Source organism: Hylaeus anthracinus, unplaced genomic scaffold, assembly GCF_026225885.1.
Source record: "Hylaeus anthracinus isolate JK02 unplaced genomic scaffold, UHH_iyHylAnth1.0_haploid 12001, whole genome shotgun sequence".
Classification (NCBI taxonomy): Eukaryota; Metazoa; Arthropoda; class Insecta; order Hymenoptera; family Colletidae; genus Hylaeus; species Hylaeus anthracinus.
The window spans coordinates 6422790-6447561 of record NW_026534348.1 but is presented as its reverse complement, the minus strand read 5'-3'; the positions used below and the strand labels follow the sequence as shown (position 1 = coordinate 6447561).

Below are 24772 nucleotides of genomic sequence, written 5' to 3'. Positions count from 1 at the left end.
CTTTACTACTCAATATTCTACGATCCAATGCTTTACTACTCAATATTCTACGATCCAATGCTTTACTACTCGCTAAATTCGCATTATCGCACCGTTCACTCCAGTTTAACGAAACAAAGGTATCGAGGAGCAAGAAGCATCGCCGACTGCTTCGTCCTTGATCGTGACTCTATCTCACGGAGACGAAAAAACCAGCCAACGGGAATATTCCTGGCTCGGAAAGGAACCCTGAATTCAATCCTGCACGATAACGTCTCATCGATTTATTAACTCGGTTACCTTAGAAACCCGGTTCGCTGGCCCTCAGTTAGTCTGGGGGACACGGATAACTGTTATCACGATGCACGAACACAATCGATTCTTACCGCTTGGGTGTAGTCCAGCCAGAGTTTCGAGTCTATCTTCCTCCTGCACGACATTGTTCCTCAATGATTATCGTTCCACCCACTCACTACCTGTATTTTTATTCCAGTCGAGATCGGCAGCAACGTTCCTCGCCCTTCATTCACGGCTCTCCCTGTATTCGAGTCTATCTCGCGCACACTCCGCTACAGTCATCTCTCAGGGAAGAGCCTTTTTGTTTCGCCAAGAATCGAGCTGAAATTTGTATCGACATCGAGATACTTTCTCGTTTATTCATCCTCGACGCTTGCATTCCTCGCGGTTGATGAAACGATTCCAGTAATTCTCGCGTTATCGCGCTCGTTTCTTTACTATTTGCGCTGGATTAGGTGTTCGCCGACGATCAACTGGTCCAATAAATAATTGTGCTCGACAATGTGGGTTTAACCATTCTTGATATCCGATTAGTCCAGACTCGGAATGCTAAGTTTTCGATACTGGAGATCACTGGCTTTTCAGTGTTTCCGACTACTTGTTGGCGTCGAACTGGTCGAATAAACAATCGCGGTAAATACCGATTCGACATATTTTCTTCGGCTGAGGTACTTCTAGACTTGAACGATTTCGTTCAATTCTTTGGACTGGAACACTCTTGTACAGAATAATTTCTCATTAGTTGATTTTATTTTCCGTTTGATTAATTATTACACGCACTAGAACCTTGGAACCAGAATTTTTTAAAAATCTTGAAAATTCAATTTTTTTATATGATTTTAAGCATTAAAAATTATTTATAAAAATAGAAGAACGGTACAATATTTTTAAAAAATTCTAGTTCGAGCGATAGCCATCCACCTTTAGATTAACATGCAATTGGTTTTTTTTTTTTTGTATTACAGATTAGCCAGTCTGCCGAAATCATGGACGCCGTTCGTCTATCTTTTTCTTACATACGAGGGATAAATCTCGTGATCCACATTATATTTTTGCTTAAAAAAAATTCAAAGTTACAGTTAAAGGCTGAATAAACATATAGTAAAAATTTGAAAGCTCTGTGTTTTTTCATTTCGCTATAAAACAATTCCGAAAAATCTGATAAAAAAAACGGTCGTCACAACGGGATGACTCCCTTAAATAGAGAATTGGCCAATTCCCTTTGACCAAGTTATTTCTTGATTTGGACGATTTCGTTGGGTCCTCGAGACTGTTTGATTATTTCCTTCTGTTTCTTACTCGGATAATTATTGCACTGAACGAAGCACGTCTCTGCCGAAAAAGAACTGGTCCAATAAATGACGATGTTCAACTATCGATGCTCAACGAATCCTTCCGAGTCGCATTGACCTTCTTTCTTCTCGAATCAAACACTCTTCTTGGAGATTTTTCTATTTCAACTGTAGCCCTGTTTAGCTTTCCTACGTTCCACTAGCTACACAGCCTCGCCGCGAGAATCTTTCCAACGTTCCTCGTCAATGGGGAGCAACGTGTTTCACGGAATTTGAATTCCCATCGACGATGTAAAACACAATGGCAGCGTAATCTATTCTTGCCGCGCGATAATTTTAAACTTCTTTCCCTCGCTATCTCGCCGAGCCGAGTATCCACTTAACAGGTATAATCCGTTCGACACGTGGATACGGAATTATTGTTCGGGACAGAGGCAGTTTGCCTGATTTAACATCCAACGTGAGCGTATGTCTACGTCAACGATACACGTGGTTGTCGCTGTTCGTTGACTAGATTTTCAGAGCAATCGAATCCGTCGGAATCCTTTTAAACGAATTCGTGCAAAGATACGGTGCAAACACGTGCAGGAATACGCGTGGCAATAATAGAGTCATGGTTCTCGAGAGTAACGAGACCGGGAGATTCGTTTGCAAGCACGTTAACGGGACCTATACGGTGTTAATTGGACGGCATTAATTGGCTTCGACGACGTCAAACGTGTCGCGTTTGAAGCAAGTCCTTTCGTCGCGTCGAACAGTTGCGTAAATCTTGGTTCTCTGAAAGCGTCGTTGCGACACCGACTTCCGTATATTCTGGCGGTTCTTTTCTTCGTGAGATTAAATGATCCATGAGCACCGAAACGATCAACGACTAGGTTAGAAACTGCACCAATTACATCACGTTCTTACTGTACACGGTTGCGCATACTCCTTCGCGCTTGCACACTATCGGACTTTTTCACCGAGTTCATCGCGGATGGGCAAAATTCTTAGTTGGAATTCTTAGCTAGACGAACCATTTCGAGCAACGAATCAAGGACGAACAGGTTTTTGATTGGGTCTAACTACAGTGGTACATCGATTTGCTTCTTCCGTATTAACTCAACCCTTTGCGCTCGAGTGGCGCCTCTAGGGCGACATATGTATTTTAACGCTTTGGCTGCCATGGATGATTCATATGGAAATGTTTACAGAACGAAAATTTTGTCTCGAGACAATTAGAAACCGTAGAATCTAACATTTGTCGTATTACTCGCTTTAGTATTCTCGTCAAAATTTACGAATTCTATCCAGATCAGTTTCCATCGACACTTTTAGTTCTTGAAATCATTTGTTGAAGTTCCTTAGTGAAAAGCTCCGTCACCCGTACGTGGGTGACGCGGCGTTCAACGTGTTAAAAGTGATTTTGTGTACGTACAATTTCAAATTCACTTAGATCAGAATACAGCTGATTATTCATTGAAATAATGATGACATCGAGTCACGAACGTTCGTTGGTTTTTTTCTCTTCGAAGTAGAGCTTTCGGTTTCACATTATAAAAATCGACTGGATTCGATTCTATAGAAAAATGACTCGAGCGCAAGGGGTTAAGTTAATACGGAAGAAGCAAATCGATGTACCACTCGAAATATCAACGTTGCTGTATGCCACCGCGCACCATCGCGAACAAAGTCCGTGCACCGCGGCAAGAAACGTGAGACTAAACGTCGTCGAAAAGCTTTTGCGTTATCTGTTGCATGCAGAGTACCGATAACAGTCGACGAGGACAACGACGCCAATCGTTACGAAGATACACGGGGAGAGATTAGCAAGGTGAAGGAACAAAGTTCAGCGAATAAGACTGTTGCATGATCCAATTCAAATGTATTTGTTGGTATACTCGCTACTTTTAACACATAAATTAAGATTACATAAATTAGATGAGAGATTTGACCGTTTCGTTGAACTTGGCCAGTAAAATTATTTTACAGAAAATCTATTATTTTATACCTTTTTTGTGTTTACACAAACTCTCACGTTTATTTTCTGAAGTACAGTTAGTACAGAGGATTACAGACGCATTTGCTGCGATTAGAGAAAATGAAGAAGGAATTAATTAGTAATACGACAGGGTCAATTTTTGTTAAATGCCAATCCTGCATTCGTCGTAATGTTAACGCCTCAAGTTTGTTGGTAATTTTACTCCTCCCTTAAGGAGAATTCCGTTTGTCGTTAATAATCGCCACGTACCAGTTAATCGCACCGTTTCCGGTTTTACGTGAAAGCCATCATTCCGTCACACGTTACGTCACCGTGTATCGAATCATGGTGTCACGCAGACTGGCTGTTATCGTTCTTGTTAACATTCTTATCGCAATGATATATGCATGGCGGAGCTTCCCAAAAAAATGATAACGATCAATCTTCCACGCGTTGAACATTGAAATCGCTTGCATATACACCCTCGGTCATAAATATGTGGACACGTACTACTTTCAATGAATAATTAATATACATCGTAAATTATTATTATACAACTTTTCTTGCTAAATTCTATATCGGATGTGTGTTTCACAACGTTTAATTATATTAAATGCCGTGTTTAATTTTATAGTGGAACTACGAGATCGTTTGGATAGAAAAGTTCAGAAAGAACGTTCGATATATAAAACACATTTATGGTGAAATATTACAAAATAAATGAGATAACATTACTTCGGATACAATGAAGAAATTAATAGTATCAAAGTTTGGTAAAAAAAAATGTTAACATTGTCTAGTTATCTCTAAAGCTTTTTATCATTATTAACGTGATATTAAAAAGAACTATTAATAAAATATATACGCGTACGACATAAACATATCGAAAGATAAATAATATAATTGATATTAATGGATATGCAACTGTTATTAGATATTTAGTGTTCGCACACTTCTGAGCGATGGGTGTACCCGTTAGAAATAAAATTCTGATCCACGTATTACCTTTCTTTGGGTTCCTTACCAAGGTAATTAATGCGAGAAATTCTTTTTAACGAATCCTATATAGTCTATTTAAAATAGTAAAAGAGATTTAGAAACGTCTCTCGCGTCAAGTTTGTGAAATTGAAATTTTGATCGGCTCAGTGCCAACGAAAATGATAGCGGTTGGAAAGTAACGCGGTTAACGCTGCGTTTAATCATGGTCGTGATAAATTATTCGCGCAACCACGTGGAAACGATTGGCGCGTACACGGCGTTACGTACGAACTTTTAAATGTAGGCGAAGTCGCGCGATGCGGGTACGTACCTACGATACTTATGGTCGTTTCGTGTTTGCGTACGCGCACACAACGACCAAAGGCAGGTGTACAACAAAAGGATACCTTTTGTGCGGGTCTTTGCGTACTACACGACCGATTTAAAGATACGCCTTGACAACCACGGTGCGTCAACTTTTCGCAATCGGACACAATAACACGGCTCGTAACACAGTCACGGATTCGGTATCCGATTTCTGCTTCTTTTTATTGTGCAATAAACATCGCAAACAAAGTTTTCTACCGTCAGACATGGTCGCAAGGAATTGTATTACTCTTAAGTTCGTTAGATAAGAATGTAGTTCGTTGTAATTTTTTGTGACAGAAAATGCTACGCGAATCCGTACAATTTCAGCAGATTTTTTATGAGGATATTGTTGGTTTATTATCAAATAAACATAACAAAAATAAATCTAGAGTTGAGCGACACTGCGTCTCTCACAAGGGAAAGTTTCGTTTCTGGTGCCATCGTAGTTGGGCCTCTGGCAGTATTTGTATCGCAAGAAAAGATTAACACGTTGAACGCCACGTCACCCACATATGGATGACAGATTTTCGCTAAGGAACTTTAGCAGTTCATTTTAAGAGGTAATGTATCAATGAAAATAAGTCCGAATAGAATTCGTAGATTTTGACGACGATACAAAAATAAGTAACACGACAAACGTCAGACGCGTTAGTTTACAACTGTCTCGAGACACAATTTTAACCCTGTAGGCATTCCCTTTGGAATCAGTCCGGCAGTCAACGTGTTAAAAGAGGACACCATGTACATAGGTAATAGAAATTGGTAAATTACTCGTTTGAGGAATTTTAAACGCCTGCTAATTGCTTCCATTTCGCTTCACTGTTTTTACTTTTATCGCTCCAATCGCATCCGCCCAATGGTGGAAATTCCTTATTAATATGTGTATGTTTGAACGAAACACAGGTTTAGAAATATCGGCTATGTTGTGATCTTGATAGCGACATCTGGCCCGTTATCTTATCTTTCTTTTTCTCGCTGGTTTCTCCCCGTCGATTGGTTTACTTGGAAACGATACACGTTTATCTTGCCCGGTGGAATTACATTCTGTTTCGTTCCTACCGCGTAGATTTGGAATTCGGATAAGACCGATGAAAACCCTCCCCTTCCATTCGTGTCGATCGATAAATGTACATTTTTCCCCTGGAAACATTGGGCGATTACTAAAATGGCTGTCATTGACCTTATTCTTCTACCAAAATACTTGACGAGATCTAATGGCTGCGAACTTGTAATAAGATCTTCAGATTTAGATTGGGAGGGAGAAGATTTTTCATACGGAAAAGTATATACTAGAGATCACGGTTTTGAACGGGTATTAAAATACACGGATAGACGGAACACGTGTACCGTGGATATATACAGGGTGTCCCAAAAGTCGGGGAGGAGCCGGAAATGGGGGGTAGCTGAGACGATTCTGAACGACAATTTCCTTTGCAAAAATGTCGGATGGGGCTTCGTTGAGGAGATATTAAGCGAAAACCCCGACCAATCAGAGCGCGCGTAGACCGTTGGAGCGGGCGCGGTAGCGAAGGCTACGCGCTGGTGGCCGCGCTTGTACGCGAACAAGTGACTCGACGTGCATCGAAGGACATTGACGCGTAGCCTTCGCTACCGCGGCCGCTCCAACGGTCTACGCGCGCTCTGATTGGTCGAGGTTTTCGCTTAATATCTCCTTAACGAAGCCCCATCCGACATTTTTGCAAAGGAAATTGTTGTTCAGAATCGTCTCAGCTACCACCCATTTCCGGCTCCTCCCCGACTTTTGGGACACCCTGTATAGATTGTAATAGAAATAGAATGTAATAGAAAATGTCTGGAGGCTCCTTAAAAGGAAAGTTTATGAATCTCCAAGCAACACATTATCACAATTGAAAACAAAAATTACAGATATTTGGGAAAATAGTAAATAGTAAATATTAGTAGTAAATAATAGTAATAGTAATACTAATAGTAAAATAGTAAAATGTCGATGAGGATACAAGCTGTCATTAAAGAAATTGGTGGAAATGCAAAATATTAACGTGTGTTAACAATATTATGTACAGTAGTAGTGTATTATGTTAGTAGTTAATAAATTATATCAGCACAATTTCAACAAGCGAAAACGCGAAAAATGCTTAAAATTTATAGTGGTCCTAATTCAGTTAGGCAGGTAATATAATAGTATATTCAACAGGTATGCATTGCTCTGGGTAGTGTTAACCTTAAATTTCGTAAGCACGTGTTACTTTCACTTTAGTCATCAATTATTCTTTCTGCTATTTAAAGAGAACTTGTGAAAGATGTAGTTCAAATTTTTATTTGATCTTTCTCAAACATTTCAATCTATAATTAAAATTCAAACTTTTATGCAAGGAATGCCAAACTAAAAGTTATTCATCTTTTATTTTTATTAATTACTAATACAATGAAATTGTGATAATACTGCGCTAGGTAAAAATTAGTCCAACTTTATGGTCCAGAGTTGATACTACGGCATTTCAAATATGACACAAGAATAAACGATATTATTTTTTTTCCAACTTAAAAAGAAATTAACACGCGTACCGTGTATTAAGGAATTAAGAACACGGGTATTTTTAATACACGGTTACCCGGGTATTTCGATACACGCGAAGCAGGGGTCTCTAGTATAAACATATTGGGACAAACCGGGATGACTATCTCGTACAATACGAAAAAACGGAAATCCTAGCTAATTCCAACTGCTACCACCTCAGAAAATATCATGATGGATTAAAAATACTTAAAAATCCGAGTACAGTTATGGTTACAGAATGGCTTCAATTGAAGACTCGTCTTTTTTTAAAACAAACTTTTTCCCAAGAGCCTCGCAAATCGTACAGCTATCACTTGCAATATAGATTGAAATTGGTTTTTATTAATTTTATACTTTTTCATTTTAACAAGGCAGTGGAACGCAATTTTCTGTTGAACGTCTAACGAGTAAGGAGATTAGAAGGAAACTTTCAGTTTCTCCCGCGTTAAATGTAGCACAAAATGCCAACGGAGCATCCGTTTGATTGCTAAATTCGAAATTGCGCTACCGCTTTGCTGAAAATGATGAACGTGCCTCGTTTTGAAATATCGAACCACGCGAAGAAATCACTGGTGATAACGGGAAAGTACGAGGCGATAATTTCTACGTAGTTAAATTGCTTTCTACATTCCAGCTGTCGATGTTAAATTGGTTCTTTCTGTTCGGTGACTTTCGCTCTGATAGTCGCAATCGTAACTTGTCATTGGAAAACAATAAATAAAAGGATTAAATTCTACGGAAATTTTATGAAACACCAGCTGCACCCCGCGAATAAGTTATAATGGGAAATATATCTTTGAGAATCTACTAATTTTCAAAAAAAAATTGAACGTAGATAAGAAATGAATATTATTTTTTTTTTCAATTCAAAACACTTTGTAACTATCATTAATTCTAGTTATTCTTTAATCACGTTGATAATGAAATGCAACAACGAAATAGATGAATTCGTTTCGCCATTTTTTAAGACTTGCTTTGCGTGTTATGCAAAGTTCAATATTTTTGCATTCAATTGATCGATTGCGGTAGAAACGAGGTATAAAAGAAATTTTGCTAGATTTGGTATCAAGGCCTTACGGAGTGCAAACTGCACTCGATCGATTTCAAAATTATGTGGAATTGTTAATTGATCAAATTCTGTGGTAAAATGAACAAAACAGATTCTTAAGACTATAACATACTTGGTACAAAAAGCAACAAATGAATATAGTTCAAAGTGAACTCTCAGCACACTCGACTAAAACTGTACGTAATTCTTAACTTGTCAAATTTAGAAAGAAAATTCGCAACGCTCATTCCCAAGCCTAACCACTTTCAGCAAACAGAGAAACGAAAGGTTCATTTTTCGGTCTGAATTGCCTGGCCCATTCTCGAGGAATGCAGTTTATAAGCGCATGCGCGCAACATAAGCAACGACACGTGGAACGTATAATTTCGCGAGTTTGTTAGCTTTAGCTTTTTTTGTTCCTCCCCGTAACGAGTTTTGTAACGTCATTAACCCGTCAACTTTTCCCAGTTACTCCGTGGCGTACGATTAATAATTATCGCCGTTTGTTACGCTTTCTTCGCCGCGGTATCCTCGCCATAATCGTGGTGGCCGAGTCGCGCGAAAGAATTCCTCGCCGAGAGAGAAAAAGTAGGCGGAAACCAGGACTTTACATTTCACATCCTTCTACTTCTACTTCTACCGATTGCCCCTCTTTATTTTAAGAGACGCGAGCAACGTCCATCCATCATTACCGATGGTTCGATCTTATCGTGCAACGCCTAACACAATGTCGTGCAGGAGAACGATCTGGGTTAAACATACATTCCCAATGCTGCGTGTACCGCTACTTGACACTGTCGTTTGATCGAGAAATAAGGGGATTAACTGTGAAATTTCCTAGTAACGTGTTAACGAAATATCCGTGACGACCGTTTAACCCGTGACAGACCGTTGCGTTTTGCGTGACGCGATTCTACAGATCTCGAGAAATATGAAATATTTCTGATTCGATTAAGCGGACATTTCACCGTGAACGCACAAAAAACAGCATATTTTCAATAATTTTTTTCTCAGAAACCATTCCATAAAATTGAATTTTTCCAAGTAGTTGATATTTTGATTATTTACAATTTTACCTGATTTAAAAAAAGTGTTTCTTTTTCCTCTCTTTCACAAGAAACGCTGTCATTTTGTTTATTTTCGATGAAATAAGTAAGTGGAGGTCCCGACCATAGGTTGTGACGACATAGTTTAATAAACTATTTCGATTTTCTGTTACAGATTACCAGGAGAGCCAAAATCACCTGTGCCAACGGATAACTTTTTTTTTTTGCATACATGCATATTATTTTGTAAATAAATGACGAAATATTTTTTACCAAAAAAAATTTTTTTTTATTTACTTTCCTTAATCAACTGGTTTCAGAAAAAAAAAAAACTGCTTCCAGTACTGGTTAAACGGCTTGGGTCTTGGTTTATTTATTATTTTCACACGAGCAATCCTCCCTTGTCGAAAGTTTCATCAAGATGGTAACTTTTTGAGAACGCATTCCCATCCTGGCGCGGCGTATCAAGACAACGATTTATCTCGATCACGAGGAGCAGCCCTCTCGCTTTAAGATCACGCTGGTATTATTGCTGTTCAGAGCGAGGAGTTCATACAGTCACGTATTCGCTATCAAATAGATCGATTCCGTGTCGGTAGGATCCACTTAAAATACCTTTAATGCAAATCAGGCTTAATGCTCGCAGGATTACCGTCTCATTCGAAGCTCATACATTCTCATTCGAATATCGCAGCCTGAATAAACAATATTCTTCGACCGATAGCTTTTACTCGTAGCAAATAATCAATGTTTTTAGTACTCGTAACAGAAATATTTTTAATGTTAGGTGGTATCATTCAGATAATAATTGCCAATATTATATATATATACATATTCATATTGCAGTATATATAATATTTTTAGAATCGAAAAAAATATATATATATTATCGCAATAGTTTTTGGCAAAAATATATATTATTAGGAATTATTATTTCAGTGATCACATGTATTAAAACAGGTAACGAATATATATATAATATATATAATACATTTGATTACTGAAATACTAATTCCTAATAATATATATTTTTGCCAAAAACTATCGCGATAATAGTTTAAAAAAAAAAAACGGGGTAAAAAATGACACATCGCAAAATGCCTCGATAACGGGACTACCTCGGAGACATGGTCTACAAGATGCAAGCGGTTTCATTCCGTTTGGCTAAGGCATCTGTGTCATCTCTGCGTAACCTCCTCCTTTTCGAAGTCGGTTAAAAAGAGAAAGAAGACAGATGACTTTTCCATCGAGCAGGATTTCCCCTGCGTAGAAATCATCGACGAATCGGGGCACGGTCTCGTTGGAAATCTCGCACGATCGAGTCGAGATTTCTCGAGCTAAACGCGAGAATATGAAAGGCCCGAAACACGAAATCGAAACGGTCGCTAGTCATTTCTACTTCCACTTTCCATTTACGTAGCGAGAGTTGCCCTTCTGGCACGGCATCAACGACCACTATGGAACACGTTCAACGACTATGGCGCGGGAGCGCTAACAACGACCTAGGAATTTAAGATAGGTATAACCGGCGCGGCGCACTTACGTAAGCTTTACCTTTATGTCAGAAGGAACCAGGAAGCGTGTCGTGTCGCGGCCGGTGGTAATGTAATCGTAATAACATGTACACGTTGGCGGAGGAGGCTGTTGCACGTTGCCAGCGAATGAGACACGAAAGAGAAGACAAGACCGTTGAGAGTCGGGACCATCGGACTCCTTGAAGAGACCGATGGAGCCGTCTAGATACGCCTTGGCGCCCGATTACCGTCGCGTTCTACAAGGTGTTCAAAGTTTTCACGGACAATCAAGGATTTAGAGCCATCGGGAATGGTTTCAAGAATTTATTTAGAATGCTGATGCCTGGGCCTGCTAGGGAACTCGTCAGTAAGGGTATCTAGCAGGCTTCATACGGTTGAATTATAAAATTTAAACTATTGAGGTACAAACGATACGAAAAGCGGCACAAACGGGTACAAACGATTCTAAAGAATGGGGGAAAAAACAGATTTTAAAAATCTTGAAAATTGACGATTTCCACTCTTACGCGGATCAACAATTGCTGAATAATTTAAACTATTGAGGTACTAACCAAACTAAAAGCGGTACAAACGGGTACAAACGATTCTAAAGAATGGGGAAAAAAACAGATTTTAAAAATCTTGAAAATTGACGATTTCCACTCTTACGCGGATCAACAATTGCTGAATAATTTAAACTATTGAGGTACTAACGAAACGAAAAGCGATTCCGGGAGGTACTAACGATTCTAAAGAATCGGGAAAAAACAGATTTTAAAAATCTTGAAAATTGACGATTTCCACTCTTACGCGGATCAACAATTGCTATATGCTTTAAACTATTGAAACGAAAAGCGCTTTATATTAATTTATAATTCATATATAGTATTATTTATATCGTTGATATACTTTAAGTACTTACATATTGGTATCGTTCACTTTATGCCTCGGTAAGTATCTATTTCACAAACTAACCAATCAATGATTTCGAATTTATATATATATATATAAAATCCATCGTATAACGATGAATAAAAATATACTATGATAAATTAATGGTTGGTATAAATACTATGATAAATTAGATACTTTTTGAAATTCCATAATTCGAACTACAAACAGATGTAACCGCGGCGCTTAATCAAGGAAAATCACCCCCTATTTGGATCAGAACGAAGTGCACAGTCGTACTGTGTATTTACGTGGACGTTGTCCGCCTACCTGGTAATTACGGTGCGATGCCATTGAGCGACGCGACGTGTGCATATTATTTGATGGTAAGTGAAGACACGAGTGTACGTTTTGTAAATAGCCCCGTAATTCAAGAAATTCATGTACAAGGTGTTTCTAGAATAAATAATCAGCGGTACTACTAGCCGTGCGATCGTTGTTACAGTTTATTATTAGACAGGACCAAATAAATGCATATTCATCGACTCGTCGCAAAAAAATCTTAAACAAGATATTAAAAGAAAAATATTAAAAGAAGATTACAAATTATTCGCAACAGAATAAACAAATATTTTTCATAATCAAAGCTACCAGTCTAGAACGAAGCGTCTGCGTCTCCCAGTTCGTCGTTAAGGTCGATTCAGACTATACGACAATGGACCGTCACGTTCCGGCACCGACACGACAAAACATTAAAACGCGCGTTTTAATGGAACTATTCACGCTATTTCCGTTGACGGAACGTTCAGGTCGGTGTCTGTTAAGTGTTGTGAATAGTTCCATTGAAACTATCTTCAATAACTATCTTAACTTGAATCGACCTTTAGTCGCATTTCGATCGTTTGCGACCATCGATCCGCACTGTCGTGAAACGTCACGGTGAAAAAAAAAAAAAAAAAGAATCCTATTATACCGGTAATTATTAATAATTGCCCAGCTCGCAAGGGGACGGTTAGCCAAAGAGAAACAACGTTATTGCCGGCTACGCGGAGACTCGCTTTCACAAAGAATGTAAAATTACTTCACTCTGCCACGTCGACTTTGGATATAATTAGCCCGATTGAATCGTTCCATTACATTTACTTCTCGACCGGGGGATGATACACATTGGAATCTTTCTCTTTCCACAGAACTAATTGCCGGAGGAACGAACAGCATTTCAAACTACGGCCGAACGTCTGGTAAGAACGAATCATACCGGACACGCTCGTTACCTCACAACTTTTACCGAATGTATCATAACCACGGTGCATTTTACAATCGCGCGCTCGTTCTTCCGTTACCGCGAACGCGGTGCAAGATTCAGATTTGAAAAAGAAAGGAACTCGAAAAATTACGTTGCTCGCGTAATAGGTCGTTTAATTTTAATTTCGGTACAAGCATTTATCTCGATCGGATGTAATGTTTCGAAGTATGTTTATCTTGAGTTTCGTGTTATTAATTGCTTCTAACAACGCGGTAAATACTGGAGGGATTAATTGAAACGTATTTCAAGATCATGAGTGATATCGTTACGTGTGATGTTCTGAATAATTAAAAGATTGTGTGATCAAGTAATTTACGTTTATTTTATGCTCCTCCATACAGGACATCTTTTACATGTTTTTATTATATTATCCATAATTATCACGATAATTAGTCATATATATATATATATATTTGAAAGATTTAAAGTATAAATTTTACGTGAACATTTTTCCTTTTTATTTTACTGCTGATAAGCAGCAATCATAAATATTATTAAAAAGTATATAGCATCAATGTTCTGAAGAACTGTAAGGGTGACATTTCATTTTCATCAATAAATAATGATGTACGTAACCCTTCTGATAGAGTTCAATGTGCAACGACCTGTTTCATGGAGAATAAAATCGACATTTGTGTAATTCCTCTAAAACTATAAAGAAGGACCTTGCAGTACTATAAAAAGCAAGCCTTTGTGCCTTTGTGACTTTTTGGATTCAGTCTCTGTAATCGACATAAAAATTCTTTTATCCAAACGTTTGAAAATAATTTATGGTTTATTGGAAAAATTCTGTTGGTCCTTTGTCCGCAGCTGTTGCCACTCGAATTAGCGTAATTCTCAAGCGATGCGTTTTTCGCTCTAAGGTCGATTCTCACGAACACACACGAAGTGAATTTTTTCAAAAAAAAGTGACTAAAATAAATACATTTAATTCTGACGTTATAATTCTTGCGTCTTAGTATCTATAAATTACTTTAGTTTTTATAAATGACCTTCAGTTTTAATGTGAACTTGGATCTATCCGATACTCGTTACTCGTGACATAATAGTAATAAAATCAGAACTTTCAGAAGTTCAGATCAGAAATTAGTATTTTATTATTTCGTTATACACCATTTCCAACAAGAATAAAATAGAATACGATATTTGGGAAATGGTACATGTAATTAAAACATGAGATAAATTCAAAGCACTCGATTGCAAACGTTGAAATGCTTTTGTGACCCACTGAGCACCAAGTTTCCAGCAGCGGTTCAAAATGTATATCTATTCCCAATCTTAAGGATTCAGAGCAAGTCGCGCGAACTCAATGGCTCGTGGAATCCGTTAACTCGAGATTCTTACATATTTGAATCTATCGTCGCAGCCTTTCGCAAACGTTTTACCCGTAAAACACCTTTCGCCACATTTTCTGGTTACTGTACTTGACTTCTAAAATAAAAGAAACTATAACAAATGCTCGATTCCAAAGATTCAACATCTCTTTTGTTACATGTACTCTTAATATAATAAAGACCAGTATTGTTATTTCCCCACTAGTAGGTCCCCACAGATATGACAGTTAAGAGATACTGCAAACAGTATTAAAAAATGGCAGGAGTAATGCGAGACAAAGTAATGAGAAGAAGAATGGAAATATTATTTAACTCTTTGGAGCACGGTGGGATTAAAAGTGTCCCACCTTTTTGACGGACCGTGATGCATGGTGGAACATTTGCAATCCCATCTCGAAATTTTGCAGTAGCTGCGTGCGTATAGGCGTGATACCTTTGTTAGTAAAAATATAACAATTTTGTTTGATTTAAACCGCAATAAAATTCCTGCCCAACATGGGTCTATTTTATGTCCTGAATTCCTGTGCAGCAAAGAGTTAACCCTTTAACACGTTGGTCGCCACGTCATCCAGAAATGGGTGACAGGACTTTTCATTAAGAAACTAATGAAATTGATTCCAAAAGCGAGGCGGTAATGAAAATTAACTTATATAGGATTTGTGAATTTGTAGAGGTTAAATAAGTAAATACAACGACAAATGTTAGATTATCTAATTTTGAACAGTATCAAGACCAAATTTTAACCACGCAAAAATGTTTACGAATTTCAATCCGGCAGTCAACGTGTTAAACTACGATTTAAGCACCATCGGCCTGCCACCAAATTTTGACGTTTACATTTGGCCCGAATAATACACCACGGGCCAGGCTCGTGATAATCAGTTTCAGCCCGAATATCTGACCACGAGTCTCGCGCGTAGCTTAAGGGGTTTTCAAAGTACTTTTAGTGTAACGAGTATTGTACAGGGTTATAGACTCGAATAAATAACGGAACGGAAGAACGGTCCACGGTCGCGAGAATGGTTGGAAAACGGTTCGGCGAGTATAGTAGGTGCCGCGAACCGAAGTCGTTTCCGTCGCGCTATCTGCGGCTGACAATGAGCGCATCGTGATCGTTCGAGCGACGCGTGCGGGACGACCTGGTGAGACCAAGGAAGGGTGCATCCAAAGGATCTCGTCAGCTGCACGTCGATGTCTGGCGCAGACGTAATGCCACGCGTGTATCCGGAGAACAGAATGCACATGGCACGTGCGCAAAGTAGAATACATCGCGAACTTTCGCGGCTTTCGCGACATGCGATACGAAATACGGAATACGGGATACGGGACAGAAGAGACACGCGTGTCGTGTGGTCTAGGCTCGCTTGCAGATTCGTTCAGTTGAAAAGAAGGCTGATGTGAGTTAAAGGGCTTACGGATGGGACCACTTCTTGTTGAGTTGCGCATTTCTGTTCGAACAACTTTGCAATTAAATAATATCCATATGGTTAGTCATTTTAGAATAATATTCACTAGTTTAAAAAATAAAACAGAAACGTACATTTAACGCCACTATTTTCTTTTTTTCATGTATTTTTGCCTGCTGAACTCGAAGATCCCAATGAAAAATTAACTAAGGCCAAAATTATTTCTAATCGTCTCATATAATATTGTAATTTAATAATAAAAATGAACGAAACGAATTAAAGAAACGTTTGCTATATACATAAATGTATAAATATAAATATAATAAATAATGTAATAAATAATATAATATAATATAATAATATACAATATATATATCAATATATAAATATATGTAAATAGGAGAACAATACAAAAACAGAGTAAGATTGGCATTTTTGTACCTTTACTGAATTGTTCCTTATTTCGGTAGTTATCCATGGATTCTCTTCGCGAAAAGCTTGTTTTCTTCGTAACAATAAGTTTGACACTGACGTCGTTGATTACTATCAAAGGATTAAAAATGTACTTGCCTGAATATTTGACTATATGCGGTAGATACGATACACCAATTTATTTTTTAATCGAACAAAGAGTGCAAATATCTCGGAAACTAAGGCCGAGCGACGGTTATATGTACAGGAACAAGTTGTTCAAAATGTCGATTTCTACAACATATTTAAAAATCATCGAAATCGGTGAGGATGTACCTGTTCTCTACCTCTGTTTTTAACAATTAAAATTGAACATCGAATAACGCTTCGATTAACTGATTAAATGATTAAAAATGTAATTGCTTATTACCCAGTACTGATACACGAGTATAGATGATAACATTCTCTATTCTATATTATTCGTGTTTTATTTTTGACGATAAATTTGATTGCTATATTAACCGTGATAGCTTTCTTAAATCGACATAGCCCAATTATCCAGTATGTTCGTCGTAACTAGACTGCGGATCTTTATGCATTTAAAGGAAATTCGAATGTGCTAGAAGCTACAAAATCTAAACAATATGCGAGAATATAAAAAATATTGAAAGTAAAGTTCACGTAATAATATTTGCAGAATAAAATAAATTCCTATCTAGGTTCAATTTTTAACCGACTTCGAAACGGAGGAAAGGTTACTCAATTCGACATGTATATTTATTTATTTATTTATTTATTTCTTTGTAGGGACGTTCGCGAAAATTTTATTGTGCATACAGATCCGCAGTAGTCGTAACATAACATAACGCTCTCAAGGTCCAGCTCACATAACACGACACAGCCTGATTTAAGGCTAATCGACGCTACTATATCGACGTCTTCATTTTTCGCTTAAATGTCTTACATTTCGTACGGTACACTTTAAAAATGAAAAAGTGTTGCGAGTAATACCCATTTGTCGGTATAACTGATAGGAGGTGTTTGTCTTCGACCGGTAGTCAACAGCTCTAATCGCGTTACCGCGCAGAAGTGGTTATTGGCGGGCTGATGATGAGACAGGCGCGATAGCGGAACAACGCGAGCGCGTCGCGCGTATGTAAGAATTACGCGGTGTCGTGTCGCAGCTTCGCGATTTGCGCAAACGTCTTGATCGCTCGTCTACCAGGCGAACATAAGACAAAAGCGTGGGACACCCTGCGCGCGTGTCAGCCCGCGGGGACCCACGTGACTGCGTCGCGGGACACGCGTGCGTGACGGAGACACGTGAGCCGAGGGTGCGCTCGTCACGGCACTCACGGCGCTCGCCCGACACCCGGTTAAAAGTTACGCGCCGTTCCACACCACGTGCCACCACGTGCGACTATATACCTGCGCGAGTATTGCAGCGGGGAGCTCGTCAACGATTCGGCAAACAGAATTCATTCGCGAACGCTCCCTCAGATGGTAAACTCAGCTTTGCGCACTGGCGATATCGTACACGACCTTTCAAATGATAAACGTTAATTAGAGTCTCGCATGAATGTCAGCAGTTAGAATAAAAGTTACAGCTAGGCTGCGGATCTTTATACAAAATGAAATCTTGGCGAACGTGCCTTCAACGATCGAACCTAGATAGGAATTTATTTTATTCTGCAGATATTACAACGTGAACTTTACTTTCGATATTTTTTATATTCTCGCATGTTGTTTACATTTTGTAGCTACTAGCACATTCAAATTTCCTATAAGCAACCCGGTAGTAATATATCAGATATAACAAGTACGATTTTATAAGAACAACGCCTCACAAAGGACCCAATATTAATAGAATTAATATATGCTATAATATATTATCTATATTTATTAATATAGATTCAAAAATGATAACTTACTTTCAGATGCTACCGTAATGGACAAAGTATATATTTTCTAGATTTTTGTTTGTTTGTTAGTTCATGAGACAAGATCAAATTTTTAATTAATTTGATATAATTCTATTGTAATTTTGTAAATTCCGAACAGCGTTATCTTTTTACAGCGAGAAATTATTGCTTCTATACTTTTACCCACTCTTCGCATTTTTTTTTTTTGTTAATTTCACAAATTATATTAACCAGCAAATGTTGTTTGAACTATATCTATCTTAGAGACTTCCGTGAATATATACAATATCATGGATTATAAAAGAAGAAGTTAAGTGTTAAGTTTTAACGAGGTTTGTAAAGGGAAAATAAAAGCACCCGACGCGATATTGATTGATATAATAAAAAATATATATATAAAATGAACAAATGACAACACATAAAATAATTGTTAACACTTCAGCCGCGTTCTTTCTCTGACGTAAAAACAGAAACGAAACGGACCCCCGAAAAAAAAAGAAAACAAAAGAACGAGAAATATCACCAGACAGAATGGCCAACAACAGAAAAAATAATTATCTTCAACATTAAGAAACTACAATTTCACACAAAAGTTTTTTGGGTAAATCGATCGGTGTGTACGTTCTACATCCATTGTACATACAGTAGACCTGAAGTTAGTTAGGCAACGTCCTCTCTCTTGCGATATAAGTGAGAGCAACGATAAACATTTCCTCGTACGGAGGAAACGAACGGAGTCCCGCGATACGATTTACAATCGTTTGTTTGTGCTTTTGTTGCTTAATTCGCGGCACAGAATGCGCCACCGCGCGAAGGAAGCTCGACGATCTTCGATGCAGTGGAAAAGAAAAAGACGGAGCGGCAGCAACGTTGTCCCTGAACTCGATACTTTCGCCACGATTGTGTGCGTGCGCGTGTGTGTGTGTATCTGCGACAGTGTGTGCGCGCGCTCATTGCAAAAGGATTTTTGCGTATCGGGCGCTGTAAGCGTGCGCTATGCTTTAAAACGAGCCAATAAATTAATGCCACCAGGCGAGCAGGAAACGAGGAGCCACAGGCCGCCTGCACTTTTGCAAAAAACCTATTGTTAACATGCTACCCTGTTAAATATGTAATAATGTTTCAACAATCTACCGTGCAGTTTAACAACCGTTTTGCAATGCACGTCTCGCGTGTTCGCGTGCCCCGTTACAAATATTAATCGTATCGCGAGCGCGTCTGTGTGAACACCAACGTCAATTTGGCTCCGCGCGCGAGAAAACGTGTTTCGAACCGAGGTTACTTGCTACTGTAAATTATTTCGCTTCGACTTCCGGTACATTTCTCTCTCTCTCTCTCTCTCTCTCTCTCTCTCTCTCTCTCTCTCTCTCTCTCTCTTTCACTCTCTTATTTCAAAATAAACCCAAGAATGTTCCTCTGCATTATGCTTCCTTGATCTCGATTTTTGTAACGTTGTTAACCCTTTATTGTTCGTTTAACAAGATATCTATTTTTTTTTTTTCAGATTAGTGACATATTTACAAAGATTTTCGTGCATGTTCTACATTTACCCGTTTCACATTCTCACCTATTTTGTATTCTAACGTTATTTCATTCGAGCTGATTCTTGCATATTTTATATATAAAATGAGTTACTTTTGAAAAATGGAACGTATTACATCTCGCGATCTCTTAATAACTACCTCTTATTCCATATTTATCTTTGCGCGATCTTTCTTTATCTTAGAAACATTTTAAGCTATTTAACTTATTACGGGTCCTCGTGAACAGCCTTGAAGACTAAATTTCTTAATACTAACTAAACTTTTTCATTCATTTGCTTTTAAAATGTCCCGAAGGTTAACTTCCACGGTTTCCGACTCTTTTTTCAATTTTCCTCTTAAACTTACTTTTTCGCGTATTGTATTCCAAGCGAAGAATTTCTACGTGATATTAAAACAAGGATGATATTCGCCAAATAAATAATAAATTATGTGTAAAAATATGCTGTCTTATCCAGAATGACAATCTGTTTGCACAAAATGTTTCAACTATGTCCTTTCTTGGGTTTTTTCAATTATGATCCCGAGTACTATATTCATGACGTCGTTTAAATTGAACAAATATGTTACAATTTCAATTGATAGCAAATATTTTCAAATAATGCTGGTATAACGAAATTGTTCAAGTATTTGTTCCGATCTTTTACGGTGGGTCCAGTAGTGGGGTATCTTTTTACCTTATTTGTTTCAGCGAACGTATCGAACGATAAAAAACATAGAAAAGTTGGATGTAAATGATTTTACAATCAGCCCTGGATAGTTGCGAAACGTTCCTAGTTTTAACGTGCGAGTGAATGGGAAGCAAACGTGCGCAGCTGCACGTCGTTGGCCGATTTGAGACCCCTTTAGCGCGACGCGTGCCCGCCACGGATGGCGATCGGAATTCCACTTTCCACGTGGGGCATATTTCTTGGCTTTTGTCCGCACTCGGAAGCGAGCTCCGAGCATCGTTGCGCTCATAAATAAGGTATAACCGTGAACGCGGCGTAGGCGAGCTCGAGCTCAGCTTGTGTGCGTCCTTTAGTCCTTTTAGACGTGCCCTCTACTTCTTCTTGTCTACACAATGAGGGTAAAAAAGCACGGAGGCAAGCCGACGCGAGTTTAAAAAAAAAAAAGAAGAAGAAGAAGAAGAAGAAGAAAAAAAAACAACTCTCACCGTCGAATGATCACTTAGAACGTGCTTTTAGCTCGGTATTTAAACACGCATTATTCCCCACGTATTTATTGAAGTATATTTGCGCGGAAGTTGTGGGTATACACCCTCCATCTCCCCCCTTTTTTTAAGGAGCTATTAAACACTTTAAAACAAGTTCAGTTTCGATATTTATGATAAACACTGTTACCTTTAATGGAGTGGTAATGGAGACACTTAAAAATTCATAGTTTGCACGTATGATTTTTCACACTTATTATAATTAGTAGATGTTTGTGGAAAATATTTGTAAATTCACAGATGAAGAACAGAAAGGTGAATCGAAGTATGGCTTGTATTTCAAATGCTAGACCCCTAACTTCTACATCAAGTCAAACTTTCTCCTTCCTTCCTTCACTTTTTTTTTTTTTTGTATAAGTGGTACGTAATCTTAATTGTACATAGATTTATGCATCTACTGATCCAGTCAATTAAACAAGTTAATCTGAAAATTCTATCCACTTATACAAGAGTTCCTGTTCCTCAAGTAGCATTTGGTTAAACACTATCACACGGATTAAGTAAAACTAGAGCCAATCAAAAGAAGTTTGTTATGAAACACGCTTAATTCTTACAGATAACATAGAAAAAAGCTCCATTTATTACGCAATACAAACACGACACTCTGAGCAACCAAATAGAACAGACGAAGTAATAAAATACACCAAATCACAAGCAGACGTTAATTTAGCGAATTTTGTTTGTGTATACTTATTTAATAAATTCATTTGACATGTGTTAATTTAGTAAGTTCTTTTTATATATCGATCTAGTAGATTCTTTTTATACATTAATTTAGGAAATTCATTTTATATATTAATTTTATATATTAATTTAGTAAATTCCTTCTATACGTCAAATTAACAAATTCTGTTTACGCACTAATTTAGTAAATTCAATTATAGGTTAGAATATAGGTTCTAAAAATAACTAAACTATAAATCAATAATTTTTTCGAACTACAAAATGATACACATCGTCTAATTTGTGTACATACGTACTGACCTATCCAAAACATAAACTTGAAAATTTATCCAATCCACACGATACTTTGAAAGCACTATCGGTAGCTGTAAATTAATTTTTTCACCTAAAACCACGCAGAATATACGGCACGATTTCGATAATAGCATTCCGAACGAGATAACCAATCCTGAGAGCGAGTGCGCGCGGTACCATCTTATCAGGAAATACCAATTTGAAGATGAGAAATTTATTTTTCGTGAAACGTGACTGGTTTAAACGCTACCATCGCCGGTTCTTTACTTGGTTATTATCTGTGGGATAGGCTACGATCATGCACGCTGCTTTGATTGTGCTGATTAAAACACGTTCGTTCGTATTAGGCGATAGATCTTGATACAGCTTCAAAGTTCAAACACTGCTCGCCTCGCCCTCTAACCACGAAGAGAATTGCGATTTCTGCACACGCGAGGAAAGCTCATTTATGCTAGCTTAAGAGATAGACAAATTTGATTCGAACAATCGGTAATAAATAAGATCGACATATTGCAATTTAACCGCGACGATTATTTGATCAAGTTAGGATAATAATTTTTAACGAATAAATAAATGTCGAGCCCACGAGAAATTATAAATAAAAATGGAACGGTAACTATGATGCATAGGTGGTGAAATTAAGTATGTAATTTTTACAAAATACTTCTAAGGAATATATATTATTTTATAGTACCAACAAATCCTCCTCACTCCATTTTGAATTTGTTAGTTAACTTACCTACAATAGCTACCATATATTCCTTAAGACATTCATTAAAATAACAAGTTATTCAGCATAAAAAAAATTAAGCAAAAATACATTTCCCACGAAATTCTTGGAAACCACATATGGAAAAAATACTGCCAGTTACTTTTCTTTCGAATACATTCCTTTGAAAAAGAAATATCGCGAGGTAACGTATGCACAGCGAAACTAAAAGACTCGTTGAAGTACGTTCATCTTTTCTGACGCTTTTGTCGATAGATGTCTCGAATAGTTACGTTCCGTTGTGCCAGCTACAATATCCGCGGATTTGCATAACACGTCCTCGTTACAGAATCGTCTGAATCGTTGCAAAAACGAAACGGTAAAGGAATACCGGGCGGTGAATAAGAGACGAATTCCTGGCCATTCCGTGGGAAACTTGCAGATTTTTCGAAAATCCAGGTAACAATCGTTTCACGCGTCATTACCTTGCGACTCCTCAGACGAGCTCGTTGCTTTACACAGAAAGGCGTATAACCGTACACCACAAAGGGCGAGTATTTACTGGCAGACCGCTTTGATACGATTCACAAAGGAAATGCATAGTAGGGACTCTAATGAGAACGTTAATTGTCCCAATCAATTCGTAATGCACTTGATGCATGGGAAATTGGTTCAATTGAAGCATTCATTCGTTGTCGTCGAATATTACTTCAAACATGTTTATTAATGTTTTTGTTAACCATTTAATTAGGCACGTATTAAGATGCTATAATATTTATTTCGTATAAGGGACAATTGTGGAATTCCAATGGTTTTATACGTAATAGTATTAACGAATAAATACAATTGATGCTTTTGTTTATTTTTTGTACAATTTTGTTCCGTTGATAACAGCAACATAAAATTAGTTTTCTCTTTCCACGGTTGATACGATAACTCGACATTGGATCTTTGGAAAACAAAAAAATTAAACTATTATACAGATTATATAGAATACATAAATATAGTTTCGTAGCTATCATTTGAACTGGGGTTATGGCTATTCGTTGATATTTAACCATACTATTAAATGATCAAAGTTGACAAAAATTGAGAAAACTTCAAACGTCCGCAATTTTGCTTTTCTCATCGGAGATATTTAATTGTAGTTACTGTTTGAGTTTTTTGCTTTTGGATGATCCCGTGTCAAGTTATCGCCCGAATCATGGGAACAATGGACAAATTTCACGTCGATGAAAAGAATGATTAAAAATAAACAAGAAAAATTGTGTTTAAAATTGTATTTATTAAAAAAATTAAAAGTGCCACGTTGAGAAGGGTACATAACAGAATCTACAACACGAGTAGAAATGGTGGCACGCGAGCCTCGTATGGTGAAACGGTTATCTTATTTTTACGCGATGCTGAATCGCGCGTAAACTTTTGGTTCTCGTAAATGGATGTCTCGCCATTCTTAAAGAGAATGTTCGCGGGCGGCAATTAAGCAATACTCGGTCCGTTGGTTACTTTTAATTGTTCTTAACGAGGCTAAACACACCCGTGGTCCACGTCACGGCGCATAACAATGAATAACGGTCCCGGTGTACGAGTCCGTTTACTTTGTTCCCTATTGTCACTGTCGACGACAATAGGCCATCCACGCTCGAAATATATGTATATCATTGACGTGCGAACCTCGCCTACCAAACAGTTGCAATTAAATTCGACCCGAAGTCCCTAAACTCTCAAACGGCTAAAACAATCTCAATCCTTGTGTTTATAACCCTGATAACCATTTGTATGTTTCTAAGAAAATTGTGTATTTGTAAAAATATCACAAAACCACTTCTGACCCACCTGGAATAGTTCTAAATATTAAATTATTAAAGCTAAAACAATCTCAATCCTTGTGTTTATAACCCTGATAACCATTTGTATATTTCTAAGAAAATTGAGTATTTGTAAAAATATCACAAAACCACTTCTGATCCCTCTTGAATATCAATTTACATTTTAAAATAAAGATTGAGGTAAATTGTTCTAAATAATTAATTGTTAGA

At 37.7% G+C, this 24772-nt stretch overlaps 1 protein-coding gene across 4 annotated transcripts in view; it reads right to left on the bottom strand.

The window, feature by feature from the left end:
* Positions 1–24772, bottom strand: part of LOC128890774 (J domain-containing protein DDB_G0295729-like) — a 55744-nt gene that overhangs the window by 20525 nt on the left and 10447 nt on the right. The window contains exons 1-2 of one of the 4 annotated variants that reach the window (XM_054149610.1): positions 715–2996; positions 366–597 (exon numbers count right to left, since the gene is read on the bottom strand). The exons of 2 other annotated variants lie outside the window; for them this stretch is intronic. In XM_054149610.1, coding sequence (XP_054005585.1) covers positions 366–419 — 54 coding nt within the window. In that variant the 5' untranslated portion in view covers positions 420–597; positions 715–2996. Of the gene's footprint in view, positions 1–365; positions 2997–24772 lie in introns of those variants that run through there. One more of the 4 variants, XM_054149609.1, reaches the window with a different exon arrangement.